Source organism: Hippocampus zosterae, chromosome 1, assembly GCF_025434085.1.
Source record: "Hippocampus zosterae strain Florida chromosome 1, ASM2543408v3, whole genome shotgun sequence".
Taxonomy (NCBI): Eukaryota; Metazoa; Chordata; class Actinopteri; order Syngnathiformes; family Syngnathidae; genus Hippocampus; species Hippocampus zosterae.
In genome coordinates this window covers 1,751,656-1,770,338 of record NC_067451.1, presented here as the reverse complement: position 1 = coordinate 1,770,338, position 18,683 = coordinate 1,751,656, and the positions used below count along the sequence as shown (strand labels likewise).

At 44.6% G+C, this 18,683-nt stretch overlaps 1 protein-coding gene across 1 annotated transcript; it reads right to left on the bottom strand.

The window, feature by feature from the left end:
- Positions 1-1,362: 1,362 nt before the first annotated feature.
- eml3 (EMAP like 3) lies at positions 1,363-18,219 on the bottom strand. Its single transcript, XM_052079784.1, has 24 exons — positions 17,869-18,219; positions 15,420-15,596; positions 15,236-15,341; positions 14,694-15,125; positions 12,485-12,595; positions 12,379-12,407; positions 11,540-11,566; positions 10,930-11,050; positions 10,680-10,829; positions 10,525-10,594; positions 9,438-9,548; positions 9,081-9,176; positions 8,030-8,164; positions 7,667-7,805; positions 5,824-5,975; positions 5,542-5,667; positions 4,584-4,715; positions 4,449-4,516; positions 4,275-4,363; positions 4,109-4,206; positions 3,794-3,881; positions 3,444-3,542; positions 2,848-2,978; positions 1,363-2,517 (listed from the first exon to the last, which is right to left on the bottom strand). The coding sequence occupies exons 1-24, from the start codon at positions 17,891-17,893 to the stop codon at positions 2,347-2,349; spliced, it is 2,883 nt and encodes a 960-aa protein (XP_051935744.1). The 5' UTR covers positions 17,894-18,219; the 3' UTR covers positions 1,363-2,346.
- Between the last annotated feature and the right edge of the window lie 464 nt (positions 18,220-18,683).

Sequence of the window (18,683 nt, the reverse complement as noted above, 5' to 3'; positions counted from 1 at the left end):
TCACTTCAGTCTCGAATACACACACTTAAATTGGTAGTTTTTAAAAATCTTTTCGACTATTTTTAATCTCATACAATTAAGAATTTTCGGAAGAAAAAAGCAGAGCATTAGCAAGCACATTTGTTTTTTTATATCGTGACAGTAATTAGTAACAATTTATGATTTTGTACATTTTCCTAAAATCCTCATATGTCTGTATGTGGGCAAAATGGTCACGAGCAAGTTAAATGAAAAACGCTTAAAAGGTTGAAAACCCAAAATGTCCGAAAGTTGACAAACACGCTTAAACTTTCAGAGCAACACCGCCCCCTAGAGACAGTCGGCGGCACATTTCAATTTCGGTGTGGGAGATTTTTTTTTATGTTGTCATTGTGCCTGAGTGGCTTTAGTCCTCCCACATTGCAAAAACATTCGGTTCATTGAAGGCCCTTATTTTCCATATGTGTAAATGTGTGTGTGGACGGTTATTTGTCTCTATGTTCTTTGTGATTGGTTGGCGAACAGTCCAGGGTGTACCGGTCCGCTCGCATTAAGTCAGCCACCTGGGTTCGGCTTTGGTTCACCAAAAAACCGAATGAAGACAAAAGCAGGAGAGAAAAGCCACTTCCTTCCTTGTGTTAGTAGTATTTTGTTGTTGGGGGTAGGGGAAGTATACACAAATGCATGACGAGCCATTCGAAGGTAACGTTGGTAGACTTCCTGGAAACAGGTTTTGTCAGTGTGTTAACAACGGCCGTTTCCTCGTGAGCCATCCAACCCTGATCTGAATGGCTTCTCCTCATGAGGGTCGCGGGCATACCGGAGCATATCCGAGCTGACTTCGGGCCGCAGGTGGGGTACACTCTCAACTGATTGCCAGCCAATCGCAGGCTTTGCCGACACAAACAAAGTATATTGTTTAATAAAGCACACCTTCCTAAACTTTTGGGGTCCAGAGACTTTTTGCAGGTAGGGAAAAATGGTATTCTTGTTTTTTTAGGAAAAAAAAACAGTAATGCTGTGATAACATATTCATATTATTTTTTGAAAAAATGTGACATGTTACGTGAATAGTCTTTTTCCAGGATATAGTTGAAATATACTAAGGGCAAAGTTTAACAGGGGAAGCAAGTCATATATTAACAAGAGTAGCGGTATATAAAAACTTAATTCACTTAATATTATGCTTTTTATTATAAAAAAAGACTCCCGTAATATTGTGCCAAACCAATCATGCAAGTGATGTCCTGAGGCAATTCAAGTTTAAAGTTGCAAATAAATTCCTGTTATTATGTACTTTATATTCTAAAAACAAAAACAAAACCAGGACTTAATTCCTGCAACAATATCTTCTGTTCTTCAGGAGTAATTGGTTTACTATGATTTATTGGCGTGATGGCTTTTTTTTTTTCAAGGGTACAAGTTAAAGTTATTGTCAAATATTTAGCGGGCACTCAGGCTCCCTCACCCCCCAGTTTGAGAGCCGCTGGTACAAAGCCGGTCGAGGAATTTCCAAGTTTCCAAATACAGTGGTACCTTGAAATACAAGTACCTCAACTTCTGAGTTAAAAAAAAAAAAAAACAGTTGCTGATGCAATTTTCGTTTGTCTACAGAACAGGCTGAACTGTCAAACACACAGATTAAAATGAAAGCACTCACAGGTAGGGCCCAAATGAGTGATTAATATTTGCTCTTTCACAATTGGTCCTTTTTTTAAACAATTTAACACATTACAACATAAGACAAACATACTGATGTCCACCCCCCCCCCCAAAAAAAACCAACAGACAAACAAACAAGAAACAGCAGATTTTTCTCCCTTTTGTAAGTGTAAACAAACACCAAAGTCCAAAGTAAAATACAGGTATCCGAGTTATTTTACTCCTTAAATATTTATTTAAGTCATTGACCAATTAATCGGTTATCTGAATTTTTTTCTGCCAAATATCTGAATCAGGCATTAAAATTTTATACCAATCTATCGGACTTAATCACGCCATCTGATCCTATTTGACAACACAGTGCTATTTATTTATTTTTGCTGGAACGGATTATTGGCATTTCACAAAATTTCAATGGGGGAAACCGATTTGCTGTAAATTGAAGGTTGGTCACAAAATAAAGTGAATTTGTAAATCAAGGTGCCGTGGTCTTTCAAGGCTATTTTCAGTGTCATACACCACAAAAAAACAGAACAAAAAAAAAACAACGACAAACACCGGAATGTTCTCTGAATATCACAGCAACAAAGTCACATTTTTGCACCTGGAAGACAAACTCCAATGTCGTCCCGGAAAGTCTGTCACCTGTCCATGTACAGTATTATGTCGACATATATCTATTTATTTATTCTTTGCCTTCGCCACCTACTGGCTGGCGAGAACGGGTTCCGGAGAGTTGCCGGCGCCACCTCGGACCACCCGCCACTGGAGGATACACGTGTCCTTGCCGCCCATGGAGAGCAGGTGGGAGTCGCTGTGGGTGAAGCGCACGTTGGTGACGTGGCTGCCGTGGCCCTCGTACTTGTGGCTCGGCGCCTGGGGCCAGAAAAAAAAAAAAAACAATTAATGTAAAAAAAAACAAAAACAAAAAAAACACAACCGCTAACCCAGGTACAGAAGGCTTGCATTTTTTTTCCAGCAAGTGCAGCTCTCAAATTGAATCAGTCATTTAGTCACAAATGAAAGAAAGGGGGCGGGGGAGGGGGGGGGGGTCCAAACTGAAAGCAGCAATGAAGTGAAGTTAGTTCTGCTCACGTACACTTCCATTTTTTTCAAATTCCAAATTCCAAAACAGGTTTTGCCTCAGACGTTTGGAGGCGTGGTAGAATAATATTTGCTCCGTCAAAACAGAGCGTGGCGCCGTACCTTGAGTTTGGGACACGGGTACTGGAAGAGATGCACTTTGCAGAAGTCGTCCGCCACAGCCACCATGCTCTCGCCGTGGGAGCGACACAGCGCGTTGATGTCCGTGCCGTCCGAGCCCTCAAGCCACACGCCTGGTGAAAATACCGAAATTAGGTCTCAACCGACATGGATTGTTTTGGGGAGGCCTATGGCAGCATAAAAATTCGAGAACGGATGACTCCAGCGATTAATTAGAAAATACATATAAGAGGGGTAATCACATTTTTATTTTTGATCATCAGAAAATCGTGATAGATCGAAAATAGATCCAAGCCAAAACCGTTTACGATGGACCATGGGTGCCAAAAGATGGCAACAAAGCATTATTTTCGAGGAAATGAAACTTCACAACTGACTACAACTTAGTTCCTTGACACTAAGCTACCACAAGATGGCAGTAAAGCAACTTTTTGTCAGAAAAAACGTCAACAAACATCTACTTTTATTTCGTTGCCGTTCACAAACGCCAAAGCGCGAATAAGGTGACTTATTTGACCATTTACAAAATCAATCGGGGTTTTTGTTGTTATTGTTGTCGTTTTGTTTTGTTTCCTCACCCATGACGTGGAAGCCGAGCACGCAGGTGTAGGACGCCCACTCCCGGTCTTTGCTCTCAAAGCGATTCCTCAACAGTTTGCAGCCTGCAGCAATGTCCCCTGACAAAATAAAACATGCAGAGCATTCACGCCAGCTCCGGAGCCTCCGAAACTGAATTCGTCTTTTTTTTCTTTCTTTTTAACGGACAAATGTATTTCACTGAGTGTGAAGTGAGGGTCTGTCTATTCAAAGCTGTCAGTCAGTATGAATTCCAATTCTGGCGTCAAGTGGAAGGACGTTTAATTGTTCTGCAGATGAACACTGTCATGACTTGTAATAAATAAACTAACAAAAATGTGTATCAACTTACAATAGAGAATTTCGTAGTCGCCTGAATTGGACATAATATACTTCCCATCTTTGGACCAATCCAAGTGGGTTATGAAACTGGAGTGACCCTGTGAGGACAGATGAGGGAAGGAAAAAAAAAAAGTCACATCCATGAGTTTTATCATTTGCGAGGCCAAAGTTGATAAAAACAGACAAACAGTACAACAAGCATGTTACTTTTGTTTTTGGTCTTTTTCACATCTTGTGAACTAGTCGAGTGGAGTGGGAAATGGCAAGGGACGTGTATAAATAAATCAAGAAAGCAATAAATACGCGACGAGTTCACCATGCTCACGTTGCATCTCCCAAAACGGGCGTAACGCCGTCCATTTTCAGTCACGTTATAGATGTAGATGAAGTTGTCGTGGGAGCCCACCGCCAGACAACTGCCGTCTGAAAACATGGATGGTCACAATGTGGAAAGAGGAAACCGCAAGGGGCTCGGACCCTCCGTCTGGTACCTGGAGAGTATCTCATGACGGAATGCTGCTCGTTCCCGTCGACGGACTCGAAGATGACCTCGGCGGTCAGAAGGTCCAGGACCACCCATCTGTTTCGAGGCAGAGAAACGGTTCAAGTTGCTCTTTCCAACGGCGAATATTTTCGGGAGCGGCTTATCGCGTAACGCGTTATACCTTCCTGTGCTGAGCCCGACCGAAACCACCGATCCATTTGGGCAAAAATCCGCACACAAGCCGTACTCCTGTTGAACAAAAACCGGCATGACTATTTGCGTCGCGAAAAAAAACATCCCGAGCGCTTGTTTGTACCTCCAGGGTGACGCTCCATTGCAGCGCGTGTTCCTCGGTGTCCCATAAGCACACCTGCCTGTCGTGGCCGCACGAGAGGAAGTTGTTGGCGGACGGGTGCGTCGCCAGCCCCCACATCTCGTCCACGTGACCCTGAGAGAGCAAAGGTCAACGGCATCTTAGTTCCCGGCGTGATGCTGTCAAAAAGGTGACACCAACCCACCTCCTTGAGCTCGATCAATGTATGACAAAGCAACAATTGACTTGGTCACATGATGCCATATCAGAAATAAGAAAATATGTGCAACACACCAACTTTTAATAGAGTTCATCAATAAAAGAGGCGGGAGTACACGTGTCACATGACAGGGAAATAGAAAACATTGGGGTTCATTTATTGGCTTGAGATTCTAAAAGGCCCTTAGCCAATCGCTAGCAGGCGAAGTGAGCATCGTTAGCTTGCGCCAATGTTACTTTCCAGTCATCATCATCATCATCATCATCATCATCCACACATCTTGAAAATTAGTTGTAGAGATTTTAGAAAGAAGCCGGCGCATTTATCAGAGGTTGTTGGGTTTTTTTCTTTTCTTCTTATGTCTGATTTATCGTTAGCTAAACAAGCTAGCCAGTGCCAACAATTCATTTTCCACGGAGGCTCGTTGAGATAGTTATGGTATCGCTTCTTTTCCTGTGTGGAGGAAATCCAGACCTGGATGGCACTACGTTTCTTGAAATTCAATGAAAAGAAGACGGAAGTGAGGGCGTTTGTCCCCAGTAGCCCCCGTACATCCCATCTGGCGGACTTGGGCTTCTACTTTAGGAAGCCTGGTTTGTGAACAACCGATCAGTAGGAACGGTGACCATTTGAAGAGCAATGGGTGATTTCCATCCCCGTTTGTGTCTTAAAAAGTGAAAGTTAACGCCGGGAACTCCTGCTTTAGAGAGAGCTCAGGGCTCGAAAGGTTCTTGCACCTACTTGCACGATGGCCACAAAGCCGGTGGAGAAGGCGCCCCTCAGGATGGCGTTCCTCGTCGTTCCGACTAATAGTTCCTCTCCGTCGATATCAGCAACGGTGCGGACTGCCCCAAATTTTTCGGGAATCTACACGCCACAAGCACGATGACAAGGGTCATGGGGGGGAAAAAATCCAGAAACAGTCAAAGACTTTTGGACCTTTTCGCGGCACAGGATATTCAAAAGGTAAGGGCGGACCGCTTTCAAAGTTCAAAGGAAGAGACGGACGCGCTTCTGGTTCACCTCACACTCGTGCTCGGGAGCCAAGTCGGCACTCCAGCGGATGATCTTGCGGTCTTTGCTTCCCCCACTGAGCAGGGCGCCTCCCTGCAGCGCACACAGGGTGAACACGCTGCCCTCGTGCGCTCTGGTCTGTCGCATGATCTGGAAGGTCTCTGAAGGGAAATATATTTTAAAAAAAAAACAAAAAAAAAACAATGTCACATTAATTCTGAACAGTAACGAAAACATACCAAAAATCGAGACAGTAAAAAGTCCAAACAAACGTATCTCAATCCCTGGGTGGCTTCCAGGATGCAAGTTGTTCAACTTTGATTTATCAAACACACCCAAACCAATCTACAAAGCGCTCACCTTGGTTGTCCATTCGATTTCCTTCAAACAACTATTAAATCACAGCTTTCTGTTAAAGCTTCTAAGGCAAAGCTACCCTGGGGGCCATTTGCGGCCCAACATCCATTTTTCCATTTTTAAAATTAGTTGATATGCTGGAGAACTTTCCGCGCTATTCAAAGATACAAATAAAACATTCATTCATTCATTCATCTTCCTAACCGCTTGATCCTCACTAGGGTCGCGGGGGGTGCTGGAGCCTATCCCAGCTGTCTTCGGGCAACCCTGAATCGGTTGCCATCCAATCGCAGGGCACACAGAGACGAACAACCATCCACGCTCACACTCACACTCACACCTAGGGACAATTTGGAGCAGGCATGTCCAAAGTCCGGCCCGCGGGCCAAATCCGGCCCGCGGTCGAATTTCATCCGGCCCTCGGCCCGTCATAAAATCAGTGCCGTCTGGCCCGCAGGTTGGGCGCAATGGAACACGTGTTGCATTGACTGAGGTCTCGTGGACTGGTGAGTGATGTTTTATAGAGTACTGCTTCCCTCTAGTGGCTAAATGAGTAATAGCATTCACTAAATGAGTAATAGCATTTAGACACTAGAGGGCATCACTCACGAGTTAACAAGACATCACTCCGTGTTTATATTGACTGATGTGTCATATTTCAAATGATCCTTGCAGTTGTTCCCTGTTAGTTGATCCCTGTTGTTCGAGTCAAAGGTTTTGTGACTATTGAAATGTCATGGTGATACATTTTATGTTTCAAATCAATCAATTTGCACTCAGGAGACTTCTGTTTAAGAAAAAGTCAAGTGAATAAGCAGTTGCATGTGATATACCTGTTTCAAATGAACCAAAAGAAATTCTTAAGATTGTTGAAAGTAAAATAAAAATGGAAATGTGAAACAGACTGGCTTACTAAAATTTGTTGAACAATATTGTTGTTCAATGTAAAGAATGTCAGCCAAGGTCGGCCCCCCGACATTTTACCACATAAAATCTGGCCCCCTTGGCAAAAAGTTTGAACACCCCTGATTTAGAGTGTTCAATCAGCCTGCCAGGCATGTTATTGGAATGTGGGAGGAAACCGGAGCACCCGGAGAAAACCCACGCAGGCCCGGGGAGAACATGCAAACTCCACACAGGGAGGCTGGAGCTGGAATCGAACCCGGTACCTCTGCACTGTGAAGCCCACGTGCTAACCGCTGGACTACCGGGCCGCCACAAATAAAACACTGATAATTAAAAGAATAACACATGTAAACATTGAAGTGAATGACGATATTTCAATTTTAGAGGCAAAAAAAAAAAAGTTTCTTCATCTTTGTGCTCAATTCATGAAGACGTCAACATGAATGATGCATTGTGGGATACGTTGAGGGCACTACAGAGAGGATGACCGACTTTCACGACACATTGGTACAGCAATACAAAATGACAAACTTGCTTTTGGCTTGCAAATTTTCACTTCTGAAACGTAAAGCCCCCGTCCGTGGCCTACCTTTGGCTCCTTTGCCAAGCGTTCTGATATCTGCGGCAGACTTTCCCCATGTCAGGATGTTCCCCTCCGAATCCCCCGTTAAAACTTCACCAGTCAGGCTGAACACAAAGCACTGGATATACTTGGGCTTCTTGTATTTCTGTAGGAAAAGCAAAGAAAATGTTCTCAGGGCAATAACGGGGCACACTTGTGTCGTGTCATCATTGGCAGCGGCTGAAAAAAATAATAATAATTTTTTAACTTCCCGCCACCAGTTGTGTACATATAATTCTTTTGCAGGTTCCACTTCTCCATTTATCTTACAAAGAGATGATTAGGGAAGTGAAAGTGACGTGCGGGGCATCGGTAGGACGCGAGTCTTACTCCAAAGATGCCTTGTTTTTTGGTGAACTGCCCCGCGTTCAGAGTCCAGAAGTAGACGTGGGATTTGCCGCAGGTGATGATGTTGCCGCTGTCGCCGGGGTGGAAGTCAACAGCTAACACCGTCTCATTGGTGGTCTTGAAAATAAAATAATGAAAAGGCAACAACTGTACCGCGTTGTAGTAATAATCAAGTGGGAGGACTCGGCAGAAATGACATCATCAAGCTAACTCCTCGGACCAAGCGTAGTCCTCTAAATTATTATTCCAATTCTTTTTTCAGCAATAATGGAGTACGCCACACGAACCAATTCAAGCCTGTTATTCACACCATCACAAAATGTATATCCAAGTTTCCTTTTTTTTTTTTACAACTAAGTTTGTCCTTGACCCGTTAGCATAGCGGCTAGCATGTGAGCTACTGCTGAGCAAACATTCGCATTGGCGTACAACCCGGCGACTGCAATTTGAGTTGTACTGAAATTCAATAAGCATTCAAGTCAAATTGTACCTAATTTAATAGGAAATTATTTTTTTTTAGCCGTATTTTAAACATGGTTTTTGGTGCCCGATTATTTGGAACAGGGCTGTGCCAAACAGCAAAATATTTGACGTGACAAATAAAAACATCGAATAGAAACTGTACCACTGATGGTTTATTATCTGTTTCGCTTAGCATAAGTAACGAAATAACATCAGCTGTCCCTTAAACTATGAACTACAAGTTTGAAAAAAAAATGTGGGTCCGTTTACATATTTGTGACATTATTTCATGCTGTTCCGCCAAAAAAAAAAAACCTGTCTAAACGATCCTCGCTGAGATCCTTGACAGATGTTTTTCACCATGTTCGAAAATTTAAAGAAAATACACGCACACACACACAAAGCTCCATTCATGCAAGCGGCATATGGACTATCCCGGAGCGGTGCAGAGAGGAGGGCTGCTGTAATTATCTTGTTCCTCTTGGACAACCTCGTGTGTTTCTAAGGCGGCCTTCCCACGCGGCACGCTGCTTGCGCGGGAGGTGCTCGCCAACATTTGACCGTTCCTTACCTTGACCTCGGCTTGCTTGCTCCCTCTGGCGCAGTCCCACACTGACAACATGTGCTCGTTGGAATCATCAATCACACACAGGAACAGGCCGGAGTCCTGTGGAAAGACATTTTTCCGACAGGATGGAACAAATACTCCAGTGGGGTTGTCGGGGTTACAATAAACTCACCTAACGATTGTTAAATTATTAGCTCAAAGCATGGCAGTGACCAGCAGGTAAGGTACGAAGTCGTCAATAAACAGCTGGAAAGTGTATCTGCAACTATGGCTCTCCTTTCCCACATGCAAGGGCATTTCATTCAATGTAAAGCTAATGCTGCTTGGCGGCCATTGTTTGCAAATTTTGCACATACGCACCATAGTGGAAAAAGCAACAGATGCCACTCCTCTTTGGAAAGTTCCGAGTCCGATCTGCTGCAGGGTGACCAAAGTGGCGGAGTCCCAAATATGAACGCAAGACTGCAGGGGCTGCCACACACACACACACACACGCCATAACAGTCGTTTCAATATTTAGTGAAGGATCACGATGAACATTTCTCATCAGAAATAATCTATTGCGTCATTTTTTCATTTCGAAAGCGTCTCGCACATTGATATGTATTGAGTTGAACGTTAACATTAAATTAGCGAAAATGCCAAGTAGCTCAAGTTACCTGGACAGCATTTTGATCATTTTAATGCTAAAAACCCACAAAGAGTTTCAGGACACACACAAAAAAAAAAGTCTGATATGGACCAACATTTTGAGTTGTTCAGTCGGTGTTACGTTTAAAAAAAAAGGGAAAAAAATGTACAACTTGGAGTTTCTTACAAAAAGAAATTGGCACCGATTTGGTGGAATGCTCCAGAAAATATAAATATAGATAACAACATATACAAATTAATGTATGTACATGCCTGTATCTAAGTTTCTGTATGAATTTTAGAAAAATCTGATGCACGCTCTTTTTTTCTTGTATTGCCTGATTGTCGGATCAGGACTCGGCTATCGGCAGACACTTCAAACCAAAGACTCGGATTGGGACTCGGGTGAGGAAAAAAAGTGTGATCAGGACATCCGTAATGAAAATGTAAAAATAAAAGATTCTATAATCATATCAAATTGACCGTATTTGAACGTAAAAAAAAAAGGTTTCCGTCTGCCAACGATGAAAGAACAATATTGCTCTCTTTGGCGTCTTTGGCATTGCCTGGCCTATTTGGGGGTGGGGGGGGGGGGTGGATAGGTGATTTGCCGCCATCTTGGGTGAGTGACTAACAAGCAAACGTAACTTTACTAAAGCGCTTTACCAATGTAAAATTCAATGTTAACTTTCCAATGTTGTATTTTTGATCGTAACTTCAACTTGAAGTCTAGTTTTTGCTCGCCGATTGACCATAGGTACAACAAATGACACAAGAATGATAAATCAACGCGTGCAAGATTTCACATCTGACTGACCTTGCCATCTTTGTCCACGCCTGAAGTTTGGCCCGATGCAATTCGCACTTTGTCAGGATGCAGCGCGAGACTGCGGGAAAAGCACACATGTTCACATCAATCATCACATTCAGTGTTTTGCGATGGAGGCAAAAGTTGCCCCCCCCTCCACAGACCAGCGAACGCAATCCGTGTGTCTGCGGTAGTGGCGCTGCGTGCGCTTGTTGATGTGGTAGAGGACCACCACACAGGCAATGAAGTAGAGCGCCTCGCCCGTCGGCAGGAAGTACAAGTTGGCCCGACAGTCTCGCCCTCGGTAGCCGTAGCTGTCACGCCGGGGTCAAGGTTGACGCATCTTACTGCTGCTTTTATGGCTCACACCAATTGAGAGGGGGGTGGGGGGGGGGGGGTAGAGGGAAAGGATACACCCAGTCCAGGTCCAGCCTCTCAGAGGGCGGCTCCATTTTCAGGTCTTCATAGTTTTGAATGTTGGAGGGGATGTACATGGTGATTGGCCGGCCGCGGATGAACATTTTGATAGACTGGCCTGGAAACAAAAGAGCGGATTTGAAACCGGGACACTCCAACGCGGAAGCCACACAGCTCTCTCTAATTTCGAACAGCTTCCGAGTACTGTGGCAGAGTAGCTTATCCTTGTAGCTTATTTCTGCTGCCTTGAGCTTAACTAGCTCATAGAATTTCATTTCAATATCATTTATGTACAATAGGAATAGTTTTGGACCTAGCACAGACCCTTGGGGAGCCTCGTGAGTGAACTTCGATTTAGGTGATTGTACATTGTTGATGTGAACAATCACATATGCTTATCCTCTTCTGCCATATCTAATTTATTCATTAGTACAGTATACTCCAATCTATAACATCAAAAGATTTTTTTTTTCAGATGGCCAAAAATCGTTACTTGGAATATAGGGATGGATATACATTTTTTTTTCTCTCTCTATCGCAGCTTTTGCGAGTAGGTGGGCCTCTGTGAATAAATCAGCATCCTGATTTCAAATATTCATCTTCCTACCTTGATTGTAAGTTGCTCTCCTGGATCCTGCAAAGGAGAAATCAAGGCAACATATTATGGAAAATTCCATTTTCAATTGCTTCATATTGAGACAAATAGGCATGACGTTACGAGAATGCCTGAGAAGTATTTTTTTTCCAAGACAGAGTTCGGATATTTCGATATTAAAGTCAAATTTCAACAAGGGAAGTCATGATGAAAACGTTTGCTTTTGGGAAAAAAACAAAACAAAAAACTTTTCAAGCCGATGAGAGATTGCAGCTGCTTTTCTAAGTCCGAGTGAATGTTTCCTCGCCGCTGTAGGAGACGCGGCCTTAAAATAAATCTTAACTGTATGGTGCCATAAAAAGCTGCACGGAGCCACAAAGGTCGCTGGCTTGGACCCACCACAAGTCAACCGAGGGGGGGGGAAGTATCAAAGTCCAAATACTTTGTTACTCTGCTTGGGATTTGTTGGGTATCTGTACCTTGCTGAGGATGACTTTTTTGGAAAGTGTTTCACTTTTTACTCGAGTCGGTTCTATACTTCTAAAGAACAAAAATGCAAATGCGGCCATTTTGTTTTCGCGCCAGTTTTTTTTTTTTCACGAGCTTGAGCCGATGAGCCAAGACTTTGGCCTGAGTGAGCGCTTCTTCTTTGCCGAGCCAATCCAGCCACCTCACGTGCGGCTCATCAAGATGTGGATTAGACAGTTTGATCACTGCACAGGTGTGCCTTTGGCTGCCCGCGATAAAAGGCCACAAAACGGGTAGTTTTACCGTTCTGGGGCGTTTCATTATTTTATATTATTTTTTGCATGCAATGGCATTTTGGGTGGGGATGGGGGCGGACGCATCACCTGCGCTGGCAAGAAGCTCCTTGGCACGGCTGCGGGGGAAAGGAAGACAAACGGGTTGAACAGAAGCGTCGGACAAGGTGGACAAGCGACGACGTGCGTGTCTGACTTCTCTAAGCTTGGCGAGCGGGTGAGGAGGTTGGCCGAGGACGCCGCTTTTTTGTCCAGGCGCTTGAGCTGCCTCTTCACATTGGCCAGTTTCTCGCTGTTCCTTCGAATTCTGCAAAAAGAAAGAAAGAAAAAAAAGAAAATAAATTACACAGTGCAGTGCATCCGCCAAGTATAGACGGCGCTTCACTTTTCCCAGATTTCAGTCGCGTTCTAAACTTGCAGAAACTTTTTTTTTCATTTTGTCATCATGAGGCGTCACGTGCATCACTTTATCTTTTAAATGGATTTATTTCGGTGTTGCCCTACAAGGAAGGTCCGTTCTTTGAGAACTGTTATTTATTTTTTATTTATTATACTTATACTAATAAAAACTCAACTAATACCAAGCAGTAAAAAAAAAAACTAAGTTGCTCGAAAAGCCAATTGAAACTAACCGCATTAAAAAAAGTGACAATTAAATTCAAGCTAAATATCATGAAAAAACTCCAACCTGTTCTAACCTGCAATGCAACAAACAAAAGGTTGGAAAAAGTAAAGTGCTGCGACATCCGGATGCACTGCAAATATTCAAACGCGGCGGTGAAATCTGTCAACCAGCGGCGACAATGTCAAGCGGCCCGAGAAGCGGGAAGTGAAAATGAGCCACAACCGCTCCTCCGGGAAGCTGGGCCGAAAGAGCCCAGTGGAGCTGCGACATGTGTGAGCCAGCGCCCAGAAACATTGGCAAAGCACAACAGGGAAGTAAGCGTGCACGCACACGTCCACTTTGATAAAAGGCAGTATCGCCCTGACACGGGTAGAGGAAGGGAGAGAGAACGAGAACCCTTGCAAAATGCCAAGAGGGTATGACTGAAACGGATGACTTGATGAACAAAAGCTACTTCCTGTAAAACGGTTGAATGGCTGGAAATGCCCAGACTGGCTCTCAAACCAGAATCGTAATTTGAAGTTAAAATACAGATGTAGCTAGCTAGCTACATCTGTATTTTAACTTCAAATTACGACGTAGCTAGCTAGCTACATCTCGCTCTCTCTCTCTCTCTCTCTCTAATACATACATACAGTATATAAACAATAAATGTCTTACTTAGAAAAAAAGTCTTGAACAAAAACTTCCTGTAAAACGGTTGAATGGCTGGAAATGCCCAGACTGGCTCTCAAACCAGAATCGTAATTTGAAGTTAAAATACAGATGTAGCTAGCTACATCTCTCTCTCTCTCTCTAAAATACATACGTACATACAGTATATAAACAATAAATGTCTTACTTAGAAAAAAAGGTCTTGATGAACAAAAGCTACTTCCTGTAAAACGGTTGAATGGCTGGAAATGCCCAGACTGGCTCTCAAACCAGAATCGTAATTTGAAGTTAAAATACAGATGTAGCTAGCTACATCTCTCTCTCTCTCTCTAAAATACATACGTACATACAGTATATAAACAATAAATGTCTTACTTAGAAAAAAAAGTCTTGATGAACAAAATCTACTTCCTGTAAAACGGTTGAATGGCTGGAAATCCCCAGACTGGCTCTCAAACCAGAATCGTAATTTGAAGTTAAAATACAGATGTAGCTAGCTAGCTACATCTCTCTCTCTCTCTAAAATACATACATACATACATACAGTATATAAACAATAAATGTCTTACTTAGAAAAAAAAAAACAGCACCAAAAAAATAACCGCAATTACGAGTCAAGGCCCTATTTTTGGCCCGCTCAAAAGAAACTCTCATAAGATTTCCGAGTGAACCTCATTTGAGCTTCTTGAAATGTTTGACTGGACGTCGTTGAACATTTCAGTGTTTTTTTGTTTTTTTTTTGGTCTCACGACGCGCCGACGCTCGGACCGTCCGCCTGCATTCATGATCTGACTCTGAAAAATGCACCGATACGACACGCTGATACTGCAAAATGCGCACACGGTGCTTATGTTACATTGCCGTTAGGATTATTGGGGGTGAGGGTGGGTCTTGGAAAAAAAAAAACTCTCCTCTTGGACCCAAAACAAGCCCTGGCATAAAGACTCACTAAATTGCCCGATGTCAATTTTTCCACTAAGCTTGAATACATACGCTAACTTGGAAGTGTCACGCGACACGTGACTGCACTTTCCAGCGCCCGCTCCCACTTGCCGTTTGAACGCGACAACGTAGTTGAGAGCGCTACGGGGTCTTTGAGCCACGAGAGAAAGAAGAGCTCACGCACAGCGGTTTCAGCGGTTCTTGCCGGACGGGGGACGGAGCGCTTGACGAAGGACCGAGGGTCTTATCGTCGGCCTCTTCCGGGGAGCGGCTTCCTTCCCGGAGGCCGACGACGACGCTCGCCTGTGGGGGCTCCTCAACCGCCGGCATAAAACTCAGCTCCTTGTCCCGCTCCGCCGCTTCTTCGTCGTCATCTTCCAGGTCCTCATCGTCGTCCTCGTCCTCCACGGTGGGGGCGCGGTGCAGTTTGGCCCGCTGGGGGAGGGCGGCCTCCGATAAAGCCGCCCTGCCCTGCGCCGCGTTTGGCTCGGGATAGCGGGCACCCTCGCTCGGCTCCGTCTGGGTGGCCCGATCCGCCGTCCTCGGTCTCGGTTCGGCGGGCGGCGAACCTGCCGTGTGGCCGTTGATCCTGCCCGAAATGTTTCCTGATGATTGGCTGGAGACAAAAGCGGGGGCCGAATTCATCAAAGGCTCAAGTTTTGAAATAATTTCGCTCATTCATCGTGATTTCAATCTCGCTCCAAATAATTTTTCTATTCCCAGCACCTGCCACCGCACAAAAGAAGTCCATCCTCGACGCCGAGGCTGGGAGAAAGCGTCTCGCCCTCGTGGCAGCAGACTTGGTTGATCAGTCTGGCGGCAGCGGGGTTCACTACAAGCGACAGATCGAGCGGGTCAAACGGAGTCCGGCGGGTCGCCCGGCTGGTCGCCCGGCGGGGAGTTACTCAACCTGCGACCAGCTGCTGCTTGAGTACGGGGAGAAGCCGATCGTGGAGGCGGATGCGGCGCAAGGCGTCCGCCAGCGAGGCCTTGAGCAGCGTGATCTCGTCCTCCTGCGCCTGAAGACGCGTCTCCATCAGCGACGCCCGCTCGGTCGATTCGGCGCTGCCGTCCGCCGACGCGTCATCTGCGGACGGAGCGAACGAGGGCGCGCTTTAGCGGATTGCGCTTAACTAAATCTACGCCTGCGAGGGGAAAAAATAAAACAGCGCCGGAAAGGTGACAAGCTGCGGTGGGGCCACGCCCACTCCAGCCTTTTGGCGGCCATCTTCCCTCTTGGCAGACAAGCCGTGAGTTTTATTGTCTTTTTCCTGTGGTTCTTCCTGCTTGGAACAGGCTTTGAGAAAACACGGTACAGCATGTCGATCTGACATTTTTTGGCCCTCGGCCTGAACCTCATGACTGCAGAGGTTGCAAAAGCACACACGCTCTGTACTCGAGACCAAGTACAGACGCTTGCGTCAAAATGTAGGCCCGTCCCCGGCCCTGGGATGCAAATTGCTCATTTCCCAGCTGCAGCTTGTTTTGCTGGGGAGTCTCCCCGGAAGAAGATTCCAGAATGACAGCGTCTGTCTCGAGTTGGCCATCAATGGTGCAGTTGTTCCTACGTTATGCAAGTGCTCAAACGCCACCGTTCACATTTTTTTTCTTTTCAGAATTTTGAGCAAATTGCTTTTTGGACCTGCCCAACCCTCCAAAAACAACAAACCAAGCATTTGTTATGTGTCTTAAGTAAGAAAAATATCACTTTTCAATATTACTGGAATCCAAATGCAAAGAATGAAACTTTTTTTTTTCTTTTCTGCATCACTTCAGGAGACATTGTGCTGCTCCTTCTGGTGCCTTGATCACCCGGCGGCAGTATGAGACAGACACACAGCTAGACTGCACATGGAGACAGTCACAACTTTTTAGTAAGCTGCAGTGATCTTTGCCGTTCTTTGCAGAGGATAAAGAATATCACTCGCGAGAGTATCACATTGTCGTTCTCCATGCGCTTGCTCCCGCGTCTGCGTTAAAATATCCATCGCTGAAAGGATCTGAACACAGGTGCTTTATATTTTTAGCCCATCTATGGCCTTTTGCATTGTTTGTTCGCAACAGGCGAAGCTACGAGGTCGCTTTCAGCACACGAGGCGCACTTCGCGTGAAGTCTATTTTGGCAGTAAACTTCAACTGGGAGTGGCAAGAAGCAGCCTGAAGCCTTTTGTCGTCTCTGCCAAACTGCTGCCTGTCACGAAGCCTCAAATTGTCGCTCGAAAAGTCACCGAAAGGTTGGGCTTTTGCTGCGGTAGCGCGCCCCGTCCGGATGTCAGTCCATCTACGGCTGCTGAAGTACCGGAGCCGGATTTGGCTGTCGAATCGGCATGACTGGGCTTGCTCCCAACATGAATAGATCAATGTTTCCCAATGCCCCATGACAGAAGTTGTTTTGTATTCTTTGTCATCCATTTAGTCATGAGATAATGAATTTAATTGCCCCGTTAAATTACCGTACAGTGGCGCCTTGACTTCCAACTAGGTGTGTGTTTTCTTAATTGATCTGTATTGAAATGCCATTAATCTACAGAAGCCCCTGCCCCCCCCCCCCCAAAAAAAACGGACTTTCTTTCACATAACAAGTGTCTTCGCTCATACTATTTTCAAATTTGCCTACGATGTGGACTGGAAATATTCTTTCTATGAAGCAAATTAGTTTAGAAAGGAACAGATGCTCCTCGTCATAGTGAGCATCTGAATTTGGAAATAAAAAATCTAATTCAGTGCAGACACGATGTCTTGCAAGCAGCTGACTTAAACAAAGACACACTCAAACGCAAACACACACACACACACACACACACAGCCAATGGTGTGATTGCCACCAGGATGATGTCAAAGTACTACTTTTGTGAAGTGTCTTCACTTAAACATAATTCCATGGCATCAAGATGCAACAGGATGATGGCGTGCACTACGTTCGTGTAAAATTTCAGTTCAGTGGGGGTTGATTGTATCAAGTTTAGGAGACAATTATTTTCTCACGTTGCACCTGATCGTTTAGAAACTTCCTTTTATATTATTTACTTGGGCTGCCTTGTATTACATATTTTGTGGTGATCGGAAACATTTCAGCGTGATAAATATGCAAATACACCAAAAACAAATATGAGGAAGTGGGCAAGTACCTTTTTTGCACGATACACAATGCATATTTTAATTAGCATCACGGCTACGAAACCTCGTTGGTATTTTCTTTATAACAAGCAACAAGTAAACAGTTTATTAAACAAACACACACACACAAACCAGCTAACGCTCCACGCCCACGCATTTATGTCACGCAGAAGCATGTTCATGCAACGTTAAAAAAAAAAAAGAAAACTTTGCACAAGGCCGACAAACACGCAAGTACTCACCCAGGCTGTTAGTTGAAGACTCCATGCTGTGAGTTTTTGATTTGATTTTAAAAAAAATTATGACGCATGTCGTCGAAAGTCCCCAGGCGACCCGAAAGAAGTGTGCTTCGTCCCCATGCCGGGAGAGAGTGTCGCTCACACCTATACACACAGACACTCTTGACGTCAAGTTGTCAGTGAAGCCGAGAGAAATGTGCCCCCGAAGTCCACCATGTCGAGTATCCACACTCTTACTACTGCGTCCAAATCGTCGCTTCTCTTTTAACTCTTCATGGTGAAACCGTGCGCTTCGCTGTGTGATGTATTTGTCGCCATCGTGTGGACATTTTCATAACTGCCGTTTTAGAGTCGTTTCCGTGAACTTTACCAACATATTCAAATACAGTATACAGTACTGTAATTGACTCCTAGTGACGACCCGGTGGGTGCCTGGCTAGCGCGTCGACCTCAAGGTGTAGGGTTCGATTCCAGCTCCAGCCTTCCTGAGTGGAGTTTGCATGTTCTAACCGTGTCTGCGTGGGCTTACTCCCACATTCCAAAAAACATGCGTGACAGGTTAATGGAACACTTGTAAATCACTGGTATCAAACTCAAGGCCTGGGGCCCATATCTTTAATCTCATATTTAAATGAAGCGAACGAATTGAACTGAACTTATATGATCACACAAGTTGTTGAAAATTAAGTCATTTAAGTTCCTCTTGCTTCTATTCTTCAACACTGAGTGTTAAATGGTAGAATGCCAGGGCAGCTTCTTATCACAAAAGGTACTTTTAAAATAGCTCCCTCGCAACATAGAATGGTTGCAGCTCAGCT